General features: G+C 37.4%; 1 protein-coding gene across 2 annotated transcripts in view; it reads left to right on the top strand.

The window, feature by feature from the left end:
- DIP2B (disco interacting protein 2 homolog B) overlaps positions 1-13,423 on the top strand; it is a 209,474-nt gene that overhangs the window by 109,110 nt on the left and 86,941 nt on the right. For both annotated transcript variants that reach the window (XM_045554932.1, XM_045554933.1), the window contains exon 3: positions 8,972-9,100. In XM_045554932.1, the coding sequence (XP_045410888.1) occupies positions 8,972-9,100 (129 nt within the window). The remainder of the gene's footprint in view (positions 1-8,971; positions 9,101-13,423) is intronic.

Below are 13,423 nucleotides of genomic sequence, written 5' to 3'. Positions count from 1 at the left end.
AGCATATCCTTTTTTAAAATTTTAAGTGAAATTAGCATATGTATTTTAAATAATACCACAAGGTTTTAGAAAGTACAACAGAAATAACAGTGCTGTGCCTTGCCTGTTCTAGAGATAGTGTCTTTCAACTCTTCTGTTTCTTCTGATATTTACCTCTGTATTTCTAAACATCGTTTGTTTTAGAACATTACTGCCGCTTCTATTTTTGATGGCATTGGTGAAAACATTCTGTTCTATCTGTAGTGTATTTGAGATTATTTATGACCTTTGTGTAGTTTTTTTTTTTCTTTCATCGTTTGACTTTCTTCTACCCTTTCACTTCATTTAATTGTCTCTTGCCTCAGAACAGGATTTCACCTTTTACACATTCCATCTTGGACTATAGGTTTGCACATCGTTTTTCCCGAGACTCTCACCTACTGCCTTTTTGGGGATAAGACATATCAGTTTATGGAGACGGTTATGTGTTCATGTTCTGTAGCTTGTCTTGGGAAGAAGTTCTGGTTATCCAAAGGTTTTTCCCAAACTTGGATTCCTTTTGTGATTGCCGCTTTCTTTGCTAGAAGCAACAGTCACCAGTGTTGGAGCACAAATACATGTACCTCCATTCGCCAGCTGCTCCACGCCCCTTTATCACAGTTCTTCTGAGGTCAGTTCCCTTTGAGGTTGTTCAAGCATGTATGTGAACGAGTTATTACAAAACAAAGGAAAACTCTTGCTGTCTCTCAAGCCAATGATAATGCCTCTGGAGAATAGTCTATAGCCCTGTTTTTCTCAATGGTCTCATGTAAATATATGAAAATAGTGAGTCACAAATTTTTACATAAGATTTGTATGACTTAGAGGTACATAGATAAGCAGGATTTTTAGGTTAACTTTAAATTAGTATCTCTTTGTTTTTCCTAACCACCCACTATCATTGGTAGAGGTAGGGAGACAGACAAAATCATAATCATTTATTTTAACTAAAATATTAGGTACCTGCAATGTAAAAGACTGAGGGCCAATTACTATAGGAGATACAAGATGAATAAGACCAGCCCCTGACCTCAAATTATTTATACTATCATAGGAGAGATAAGATAGTTATACAAATGAGGATCATAAACGAGTAAAATAAGCACTGTAAGAGAGCTCTAAATAAAGTACTGTGAAAATTCAAAGTGACATAAACTTAAACCAGTTATTGAAATCAGGAACAGCATTTTGAAATGCTGCAGGACATTTCCAAATATAAATATTAAGTAGGCAATGTGTCTCTATATGTGTGTGCATGTGCACATGTAGGGTTTGGGGAGTGGAATCTATTTTGTTTTATTTATCCCATTTTGATTTAAAAGTTCCTTCCCACGTAAGACTTATAGCATAATGGAAAGAACCTGGAATTTTTCTTTCCAGTCCCAGTTATGCTCTTTCATTTGTTGGATTTGGATGGTATTAGAATCACTCTGAACTAGAGTACACATTGCAATTACATCTGTCCCCATATATCTTATCAGAGGAAGTCTAGTATCTTCCTCTTGGGTCTTCTTTTTCCTCATGAATTGTCCAAGAACCCCCAGGGATGTAGGCAGTGCAAAAGGAAAGATGGTAGGTCCAGCTTTCACCCCTAAAGGGGGAAAGCCCCACAATCTGCCATTTAATTTCCAGCATTTCACAGGGTGCTATTGAAAACTAGTCCTCACTATGTGACTGACCGGTAATGCTGACTCACTACTAAGACTGTTTCCTGCATCAGCTGTTCTGATGCCTTCTTAGGGAGGAGCCCACTCTGTTCAGCTCAGCCCAGGTACTCCACTTGGAATGCAAAGCAGAGCTCCTGCTATTGTGCTCCTTTGGCCTCAAGCACAGCCATTTCCTGATGTCAGATGGCCCAGGAAGCTTGGGTCTGGTTCTGTTTACCTGCCGTTTCACAGACCTGAAACTCCTAACCTCTTCCCTTCCAGAATCCTCCCCTAGGAATCAAGTAGGCTGCCCCTTTTCCAGACTCCAAACACCAACGTTCTCATTCCTCCTTCCCCTTCCCCAGGTGGGAGGTTAATCACCCCCCCTTCCAAGGAAGGCTCACCTCAGTGATTCATGGGTGCTTTAGCCCCTCAAGAAAAAGACTAAGTGATTCAGGGTGCCCTTACCCACACTTATTGGATGGAGTGGAAGGGCTTTATTTATAATGATTCAAGGTGATTTTGGCACTCTCACTATAGGAAAACAAATCTATACCAGCCTGAGCAAGAGTGAGACCCTGTCTCTGCAAAAAATAGAAAAATTAGCTGGATGTGGTGTCACACGCCTGTAGTCCCAGCTCCTCGGAAGGCTGAGGCAAGAGGATCACTTGAGCACAGGAGTTTGAGGTTGCAGTGAGCTATTATGACGCCACTGCACTCTACCCTGGGGTGGCAGAGAGAGACTGTGTCTCAAAAATAAATAAATAAATAAATAAATAAATGAAAAACAAATCTGTGATATGGGCATCCCGCCTTGCTAATAGTATCTCTCAGGTAGTGTCATTGTGAAGACATAATGAGGATAGCGTTATAAAAGTTTAGAGCTGTAGAAATGTTGTCATTGTTATTCTGTCATTTCCTGTTTAAATCCCTTCAAAGACTGCCCATTTGGCTTAGGACAAGTGACCTGACCCTGCTTTTCTTCTCCACTCTCATTTTGTAACATCCTACTCTTTCACTGTGCTTTTAGCCCTACCAGTCTGTCGTAGACTTGTTAGGGTTTTTCTCCCTCACTGGGCTTTTACAGACACCATGCTTTTGAATGAAGTGGATTTCCTCTCTCTCTGCCTACCTAAGTCTTGCATCATTGTCTCCTTTTAACAGACATTGACCTTCCCTGAAACTCTAATACAAGTAAACTCCCCATTATGTGGGCTCAGAGAGCCTTGTTCTTTTCCTTCTCAGCACATATCACAATGTAAAAGATGTATATATGGTGATAACATGTTTAATATGTTTCTTCTCTGGACACCAGCACCAAGAACAGTGAGCATGTCTGTTGTGTTCACCCCTAAAAAGTTGAATTATTGGTTTGCAGAATCCATCCTGCTTCACTTTGTTACTCTTATAAATGAGAATATCACAGACAGAGTTGAAAGATAAGAAGCTGAGGTTGGCTTTCTTTCCTCTTCCTGAATGGAAATTTTGTGTAGTTTTATACACCTAAATATTAGTATTTTTTCTGGATTATCATTGTTACTATGTTCAAACAATAGAAACATATAAGACTCTGATGTCTCTTTTTGCCAAAGAACAATAAATTGTGCACATGTTGATCATTGATGAGGAAGGCTTTGTGTTACAGAAGAACTTAAAATTTGTGGTTTTTCTTAAATTTATAATTACTGAACCTTCTAACATCATCACTATTTAAACATAATGGTGACCCCTAGTGGATACTGTGCATAACAGACTGAGAGATCAGGAACCTCCAAACTGAAGCTGGTATTGTGTAATAATCAGCAAGTGGTCTTTTTCTTTGGATCTATTTTACAGGGTTTAGAAGTTATGAAAAAGACTTACTTTGTGAGACTAGAAGCTTCCATTCTAGCATTTATCTGTATTTAGTGCCTCTTAAAATTACTTTGATTTTGTACATAATTCTCTTTCTATAAACAAAGCAATAAAATGGTAATGAAATAAGGAGTGCCTAATCAGTACCTTAATCCAAATACTTATGGAATTTTTATGTTCCATTTGATCTTTATAATAATCGTATCTAAATAATTTTTATATATAGTTATATTGTGTACATAATATTTTGTGTTCTTTTATCACCTGACATTATTTCATTTAGACTGAAGTATCTGCATAGTCTACATATTTTTTTTATTTTTAATGGCATTTAGTATCTTATTATGTTAACACATGTAGTTAGTGTTACCTTGACATGGCAGTGAAACTGTGCACATCTTATTCAGACACAGGAATCTATATTTTAGCACCCCAGGTAATTTCTGAGATCTGGTGGGAGTGTGACACCATGGCCAGAGAATGATTCACCTTGAGGCAGCATCTTACCTGCCCAGCTGACGTTACATTTGCTGTTAAATAGTGCCCTGCTGTCCTCCCGTGCCCCTAGACTCCCTCCCTCTTATCTTTGATGAAGCCTGAGGTACAGATTGAGTATCCTTTATCTGAAATGCTTGGGACCAGAAATGTTTCAGATTTTGGAATATTTGCATATATATATATATATATATATATATATACCAGTTAAATATCTGAAATGCAAAAATCCAAAATCTGAACTGCTCCAGTGAGCATTTCTTCCCAATGTCAGATCGGAGCTCAACAAGTTTCAGATTTTGGAGCATTTTCATATTTGGAGAGCTCAACCTGTATGTTGTTTCCTGCCCCCCATTCATGATAAATTGTTGCCTTAGAAAGTAAGCTAAGATGGGAATAGCCTTCCAAAATTGTTTTAATCCATCCAGGACATAGTTTCTTCCCTCTCACCCCCAAATATGCATTGATTTTCCAGTTGCTTTTAGGGAAAGGAAAATGAGATAATTGGTTTTTAGAAGGTTAGAAAATCCTGCTCATAGAGTCATAATTTACCTAGGAAGCTAACAACTGAATATTACTTTAACTTATTTTGGGTAGGAATCTGCTTATGTTGTTATGACCTTTAAATTAAGTATAATTTTTATTTTCTTCTTTACACTTAGCTGTTTTCTTGGTGTTCTATAGTGAACATTTTTTATTTTTACATTCAGAAAAAGAACTTTTCTAAATTATTGAAAACTTGTAAAATCCAGGAAAGCCTATGGAAAAATATATAAATCATCCAAAATCTCATCACCTAGGATAATTGCTATTCATATTATACTGTATTTGCTTCCAGTATTTTCAATGCACATTTAAATATATTTGTAAATCTTATATTTAAAAAAAACAGTACGTGGACATAAAAATTCATAAAATTCATATAAATTAGAGTAATTATTCACATCTCAAAAAGATTAACTACAGGGTTTCGTTACTAAGCTCTCCTGTTATATTTGAAGTGATTCAATTCCTAGAAAATTGCTTTACTTTTTTTTTCCTTTCACAACTTTTAAAAATAGCCTCTTGTGATCTTGAAGCAGGTTTATTACACGTTTGAACCAAGGTTGTTCTATCAGAAATCCATGGTTTTGTGGCATTGTGCTTTGGGCACCCGAGGTATACTCAACTGAATGTACTTGTCAGCCACTTATCGAAACTGCAGTTGACTTTTTGGTTTCATTTCTGGCAAACTATAATGAAATGTCCATCATGATTTTAGACCCAAAAGAGACCTGGTCCACTTGGGTGACTAAAGTCCTGAGGGAACTGAGATAAACATTTCCGGAGTGTCATATTAATGTTGCTTGGTGAAGAGCATGTGGTGAGGCTTTTTGTTTGTTTGTTTTGGTACCAGTGCAGTAGAGCTCTTGTCTGTCATCTGACTCTCAAGTCTCATCAGTTGCCTTTATTTGTGTCATATTTCCTTGTGTTTTATGTGTGATAACCTCTAGAAAATCCTGAGCAGAAATGTTCATTTTCTCCAGTTCTTCCTCAAACAAATGTATCAACTACCAGTTCCCTTATCACATCCCTATCATTTCCTTATAATAATTTTTATTCCTTAGCCCACATTATCTTCTATTATTCTAATTAATTACATTGAAAAACACAGAAGCATAGATGAGAGAAGAATGGTAAAAATAAAATACATAAACCTTTTGTGTCCATACTTTGTGAAGTAAGAATCCATATTCTTTTCATTCTTTGTATTATTAGCTGTCTAATTTGGAGGCACCATGTTTCTTAGCAAGGTGGTTTGGTATGTCCTTCGCAAATCTGCTTATTTAATCAGTAAAATAATCAGTGATAGATACTAGTTATATATTCATTATGATCAAAAAAGTAATAATAAAAGTTAATGTTTTAAGCTGGACATGGTGGCTCACACCTGTAATCCTAGCACTTTGGGAGGCCAAAATGGGGGATTGCTTGAAGCCAGGAGTTAGAGACCAGCCTGAGTAAGAGTGAGACCTACAAAATAAATACAAAATAAATAGAAAAATTAGCTGGGTGTGGTGGTGTGCACTTACAGTAGTCCCAGCTACTCTGGAGGCTGAGGCAGGAGGATCACTTGAGTCCAAGAGTTTGAGGTTGCAGTGAGCTGTGATGACACCATTGCACTCTAGCCCAAGCGACAGAGTGAGACCCTGTTCTCCCTCCCCGAAAAACAAAAACAAAAACAAACAAAAAAACCCATTAGTGTTTTAAAACTTAGTGCTCTGTTTAAGTCAAACTATTTTCTCTGTACATATTTACAAGCAAAGTAGCTCATGTGTGCTAATCTAATTTCCTTCCTGTATGTATCATCTGACCATACAAATAAAAATAGCCCTTTTCTATTTTTTGTCCTCTATTTAATCATTGGAATATATTTTGAGTAATTTCTCTGAGTGGCTGAAAACTTTATTTGAAGGGGTTTTTTGCAGAATTTTTTGCATAAGGGCAGGTGGTTTGTTTTTTTTTTAAACCATTATCTAACTGTGGACTATAAATCCTGAAGCATTTACATGTTCCTAACTAAATTGTTAATTCTGATTACTTTCCTTTTAAGAGTCTTTGGAGAATTTTTTACAACTTTTCATAACCTTTTCTGGTTGAGAACCAGTGGAATTAAACAGATCTGGATTTGAAATCCTGGCTCTGTGATTTTTGAGTAAACTAATCCACGTCTCTGTTCCCTTTTCTATAAAAAGAGAATAATGATAGCGCCAGCTTCATAGGGTTGTTTTGAGGAATAAATAAAGATAAAGTGTGTATATGTGCAATGCTTGGTACAAAGGAAACACTTAAATTTTAGCTTTTATTATTATAGACCAGGAGTTGGTAAACTTTTTCTATAAAGGGCCAGATACTAAGTATTTTAGACTTTGAAGACCATGCAGTTTCTGTCACAATTACTCAGCTCTGCCTTTATAGTGCGAGAGGAGCCATAGACAGTATGTGAACAGATGAGTGTGGCTGTGTTCCAATAAATCTATTTATAAAAACAGACCATATTTAGCCCATAGGCTATAGTTTGTTGGCCTTATTCTAGACTAATAAAAGTAATAAATGAAACAAGGTGTGGAAAATATTAAGAATTCAGTATAGCTCTTCTGTGAAATGGATTATCAAGAGAATTTAGGTTGATTAAAACTTCAGTGTACAATCCCAGGCATTTCAAAATCTCTGTGTCTGAAACATGTTCTGCTCAGTTAATATAGTTAATAATATATAGTTAATAATAAATATAGTTAATAATAAAAAAGCTCAGCTGCCAGGAACCATCAAAAACAGCATTTCTAGATCCATAAAAACATGTTAGTGGAGAGCACCCTTAAGTATATTTATTCTTTCTTGCCTTCTTAACCACAGTATATAAAAAATAATCTAACCATTTAAAAAATTTTTTTTTATTCTGTCTTACGGTTTTGTGGATCAAGAATTTGGGCAGGGCTCATTTCGGTGATTCTTTTGCTCTACGTGGTGCCAACTGGGGTCATTCAGTGATTCTCTTCCCACTCCTCCCCCCACCCAGCTAACAGATGGGATGCTCTGGACAGTCTAAGATGGCTTATTCACGTTTGGTGCCTTGGCAAAGGCAGGTGGAGGACTAAGCAGGGACTGTTGACTAGAGCTTCTGCACATGGCCTCTCCAGCATGCTAGCTTTCTTTTCTTTTCTTTCTTTTTTTTTTTTTTTTAAAGATATGACACTGTCATTATGAATCTCAGTTCCTGTAATGCTTTGATGCTGTCAGCCTTTACCAGCGTATGTAGGACTGTTGCTTTTATCCCCTGGACCATTGTGCTTTGAGTCTGGGCTTTTATTTTTTGGCTTCGTAAGGTGATTCTCAGCTGCAGTCTGGAGCAGTGCATTTGCTGCATAGATGACATCTTACTATATTGGGCATTTAATTTGCTAGGTGTATGTGTGCCTTCCTGGGCACAACTAAGTGCTGTTTAAGAAACTTACATATGCCTCGAAGGAAATCTTGCAATGTGTGACAACATGGATGAACCTGGAGGACATTATGCTAAGTGAAATAAACTAGTCACAAAAGGACAAATACTGTATGATTTCACTTATATAAGGTTTCTAAAAGAGTCATAGAAGCAGAGAGTAGAATGGTGGTCATCAGGGACTAAGGGGAGGGGGAAATGGGGCATTGCTATTCAACAGCAATAAAGTTTAAGTTATGCAAGATGAATAAGTTCTTCTGTACAACATTGTGCCTATGGCTAAAAATACTGTATTGTACCCCTAAAATTTTGTTCAAAGGATACATCTCATGTTAAATGTTCTTACTATAATTTTTTTAAGGAAGTGACTTAGGAGCTAATCATTTTTTAAAACGTAGTAAAATATCAGAACTTAGTATTTTTTCTTCAGCTCATATACTTGCTTATTTCCCCCTTCCCCATATTCTTGATAAGACAGCAAATGTCAAGAGGGCAGAGTATGGGGACAGGTTCAGTGGTGACTCCAGTTGGAAGAGGGGCTGGTAGACTTGAAGCTATGCTTGCATAATAAGTACCTTCTTTTTGCTTGAATTACATGTTTATCTGGAATGACTTATGGTGTGGTGGCTAAAGCTCCCCAAGCTATTCTTTGTGTAGGATTGAGGGGTCACGTGCACCCACCTCAATTCCCTCATTACCACCACTCTTCGGAGTCTCTAGAATGGCCTTTCACTTTGCATGTATCTTCTTGCTATTTCTCTCCTATCAGCCTATGATAATTACGGCTCTAAGATGGTATTTTTTAGCCTGGATGTCTTTGTATTATATTTATGTGTATATGTTAAAGTTCTCTAACCCTTTACTATAGATGGAGTAATAGCACTTACCTCAGAGTGTTGTGAGAATGCTTGAAGTACTCAGAAAATGTCAGCTATTACTGTTATTGGATAACCATCTTCCAAACTTCCTTTTTTAGAAACTGATCCAGCAGTACAGAAAGAACTTAGGAACCAGACACCTGCTCCATCTGCAGCTCAAACTTCCGCTCCCTCTAAGTACCACCGAACTCGATCTGGGGGAGCCAGGGATGAACGATATCGATCAGGTGAGAAGGAACGGCAAAAGGACCAGCTGAATAGTTTTTACTGACTAGAGTATGAACTGTGTATCCTGAGAGCTTCTGATACTTGCTTTGGTTTTTTTCCCTTGAGGCACCAACATGTCTATATTAATTCATTCATCAATCATTTATTTTATATGATGAAATATTGAGTATCTACTTTGTGTCAGGTATAATGGATATTCAACGTTTGCTGGAGATATAGCAGCAAATAAGACCCTTTCTGACCTCAATGAATTTAACAGTCTAAGAAGGGGAGCTAGACAAGCACAAAGGCAATGGGAATAAATAAACAAGAAAGTGAAGGGTTAGGTCATGTGGGATGGTACTGGGAGAGCTCCGTGGACTCTGTTGGAAGAGGCAGGTCCTTCTGTATTTGCCAGAGCTGTTGAGTAACTAATCTCTTAACTGATGGAGTGGGAACAAAAACTCACGGTGAAATTTCAAATTAGTAAACTCTTAAATTTTATTTATTCTAACCCAAAAAGTAGCCATGGGAAGGGAAAAGGCAAGGTGTGCTTGTCTGGCAGGAGGGGTATATTCCTGCTCATACTGTGCCCGGGACTACCTGGCCAGAAGTACTAGATGTACCACTGAGGAGCAGAGAAACAAATCGTAGACCCCCAGTGGATGTGTGGCATAGGGAGCCCTTCCAGTGCCCATTTACTGTCCCAGCACCAGTGATGGTCTCTGTGGCACATTTTTTGTTTTAAGAAGTGGCAGGATTGGCCGGACACGGTGGCTCACGCCTACAATCCCAGCACTTTGGGAAGCTGAGATGGGAGGATTGCTTGAGGCCAGGATTTAGAGAACAGCCTGGGTAACATAGAGAGATCCTATCTCTACAAAAAATTGAAAAATTAGCCGGGTGTGGTGGCACATGCCTGTAGTCCTAGGTACTCAGGAGGCTGAGTCAGGAGGATCACATGAGCCCAGGAGTTCAAGGCTGCAGTAAGCTAGGATCACACCACTGCACCCCAGCCTGATGATGGAGAGAGATCCCATCTCTAGAAAGAAGTCGCAGGATTAAGCTGAAAGACTAACTGGAATATTATTTTACTTTTTCCAGATTTTTGTCTCCCTTGTACCAACCAAGGTTGCTTAACCTTTTCTTGAACCTAACCTTTTCTTGAATGTCACTGAATCTTAAACTGTTTGTTACATCCTCTCAGAAACTGCTTTAGAGAAAAATTAGGAAAAGACACAGTTGCAAAACTGTTTCGACCATTTTATGGGCTGATTTTATGAGACAGATACTTCACACACTAGAAGGAGAAGATGAAAAATATTTAGTGGGGAGAAAAAGGTTACACACCATACCAAGATATTCTCTTGTACCTAACCTGGTCTTGAGTGATCAGGGGAGGCTTTCTCAGAGAGTAAGACATCTAAGCTGAGTCACGGCAGGCAGACATGAGTTAGCCAGGGAAAGAGTGCCCAGAACTTACAATGCAAAGCCAGAAAGAGATGGGAGATGAGGATAGAAGGATTACCAGAGATCAGATCTTAAGGGATCTTGACTGTCATTGAAGGATTTTCAATGGAGCAGTAACATCATCAGATTTTTATTTGTTCTGGTAGCTCACTCCAGCTACAGAGCGCATGCTTTATCACTGCCTGGCACAGGGCCTAACACATATAAGAGCTAAATAGGTATTTTACAGAAAGGAAGGAATAAAAGTAGTTATTAGTTACAAGGAGTGGATTGGGGGAGGTAAGGCTGGAGGTAGCAAAGCATATCAGCAGCTCCTATTTGTTGCCAGGCACTGAAGCCTGATTTTCCAGGCACCCGGTGTCACCCTTGGAGGCTCGGTCCAGTTGAGTAGCAGCAGGTTCTAACCTGTCCAGAAGAGTTTTAGCCTTCACAACTTTCATCCCTGGCCCTCTGGGAGTTTTTATGTTTTTTCCTTTGTTTGAAAAGATGATTCTCTATGTCCTGTGTCCAAGCCAGTCACACACAGAAAAAGCCTTTAGTGAGTTCATTTAGTAGTGTAAAGTTTTGAGCCTCACATACAAAAACCCAGGTGTGATCTCTAGTTTAGCAGTTGAGTTTTGGATATTTATCTCACTGGGACTTTTTGTTTTTTTCTTTTTCTTTTTCTTTTCTTTCCCTCTCCTCCCCTTCGCCTTTTTTCCGCTTCTTTTCTTTCTTTTTTAGGGTAGTAGCAAGAAGTAGGCCAGAAAGGAGGTGAAATAGGGAAGAAAAGGTGATTTTTAAAAACCCTGAAGATATTGAAAGCTATGATAGTATTGCATTATTCTCATGAGGGGAAACACCAAAGAGGCATGCAAGTGTAGACTTTGGGTGAAAACCACATTTTTCTAAATAGCAAAAGAAAGCTCAGCACATTCTCTGAATAAAAAGAAACCAACAGCAGCAGCAGAGGTGGACTGGATGAGTTGCAGAGGTTGATGGGAGCTGAACGTATACCTCTTTGCTACTCTCTAGTCGTAGAAAGGGTTTACATGTCATACGCAAAAATGCTTAAGAACATAGAGTATGTTTAGTAAAAGTTGCAAAAATTCAGAATAAAGTGATGGGTACATAGGAAGGATTTAATAGTAATGTTGGTAAGTATAACCGGAAAATCCTCTTATTTGGTGGAGGCTTGTTAACACATACAACATTTCAACCAGTCATAATCAAATCTAAATAGACTTAGTGTTTCATATTTCAGACACAGGAAAAAGAGCCTGTCTTTATTCAGAGTTGAGATCTTCTAACCTGATTCTCTTCTTTGTGTTTAGCCAAGAGAGACCTTACGTTTCCAAAATATACTACTTACTTAGTATATTTCTTTTTCTTGCACATCAAGGCTTGACGCACCTTTCTGCACACATGTGGTAAGATCCCAAGTGTAGAAAACACACAGTTAATGCCTGAGATGGAAAGTGATCCTACTTTAAGTCATTCTGACAACTCCTTTGATATTAATCTCTTGAGAAATTAGCCACCTCAAACAAAACAATAAAAATAAAACAAAAATAGACTTGAAGGGAGTATTTGTTACACTTTATTCAGCTCAAACATTAGTGCTGGAAAGTGATACCCAGCTTCCCCATGCTTCTGGCAGAAATGTCCAAAGTCAGCTGTGTCTGGGGACTACGGAAGTGACTTATTTATCAAAGATCATGATGAATTGTATGCTGGTAAATGAGTCCAATTCAATTGAGAGCTGCCTGTTCTTATCAGTAAGAGTGTTTGCTAATAGAGTAACGGTGAACATCTCCTTTTGACACTGGTGTGTGGGCCAAGGTTTATCATCTTAGAAAATAGTTGGGTAGTTTGATTTGTTTTGTGGTCTGATGCTACTATGAATGCTGTGGCAGGGAAGAACATGCTCCATAATTAATTATCCAGATGTTACAGGCCTTCTACAGCTTTATTAAGGTGACTAATTCCCTAACTTTGTCAAGTTTGCTGTCACATGTTTCATATCACATGTAAACATACTTTGGGAAATGTACTGTCTTTTAATTAATAAATATGAGAATTTGATTTGCTATTGTCTGTTACTGAGAAAGTGCTTTCTTACAGTATAAGTGATTAATCATTTATTTTCAAGGCAGCTAAGAACCATATATCTTCTACTAAAAGAGGGGCACTTTCCACATTTTAACATGTCTGAAATAAGAATAAGTTTTATAAGAGATGGCTTTATAAATTCCGTAAAACACAGCAATTTTGATTCAACTAAATAAACCTCAGTGTCACTAAAATAGTATAATCAATATAAATGCAGTATAAAATTATTTCATTTCAGAGCCAAAAATAAGTTGGTACTGTGCTCTTACAAGTAATAGCCTAACATTTTGGTAATATCTTTAAAACTTTAAATATTCATATTCTTTGACCCAGAAATTCTGCTTCTAGAAATTTATTTTATACATACCTGCACAAAGAGATACACACACACACACACACACACACACACACGGATGTTTGTTATTGTTCGTTGTATTGTTCATAATAAAATGTTAAATACACTATGTCCACATACTGTACTTTTTTGAAAGCTGATTTAAAAGAAAAAATGAGTCTATTTGTGCAGATAATGGAAAGATGTATATAATATACTTTTTAAGTAATAAAGGAAAGATAGTATATAGCATATGATATGATTTTTTAAAATAACAATTATTACAGTAGTATGTTTATAGACACAAAAACCTGAAAATATATATACCAAACTATTGAGGTGGGATTATTTCTGAGAAGTGGTGGGTCTAGAGAAAATTATCATTTTAGCATTGTATATGTTTAGATCTTTTTACAATATCTATATTAATTTTTTCCCAATTGTTTTT

Source organism: Lemur catta, chromosome 6 (assembly GCF_020740605.2).
Source record: "Lemur catta isolate mLemCat1 chromosome 6, mLemCat1.pri, whole genome shotgun sequence".
Classification (NCBI taxonomy): domain Eukaryota; kingdom Metazoa; phylum Chordata; class Mammalia; order Primates; family Lemuridae; genus Lemur; species Lemur catta.
This window is presented reverse-complemented; position numbering and strand designations above follow the sequence as displayed.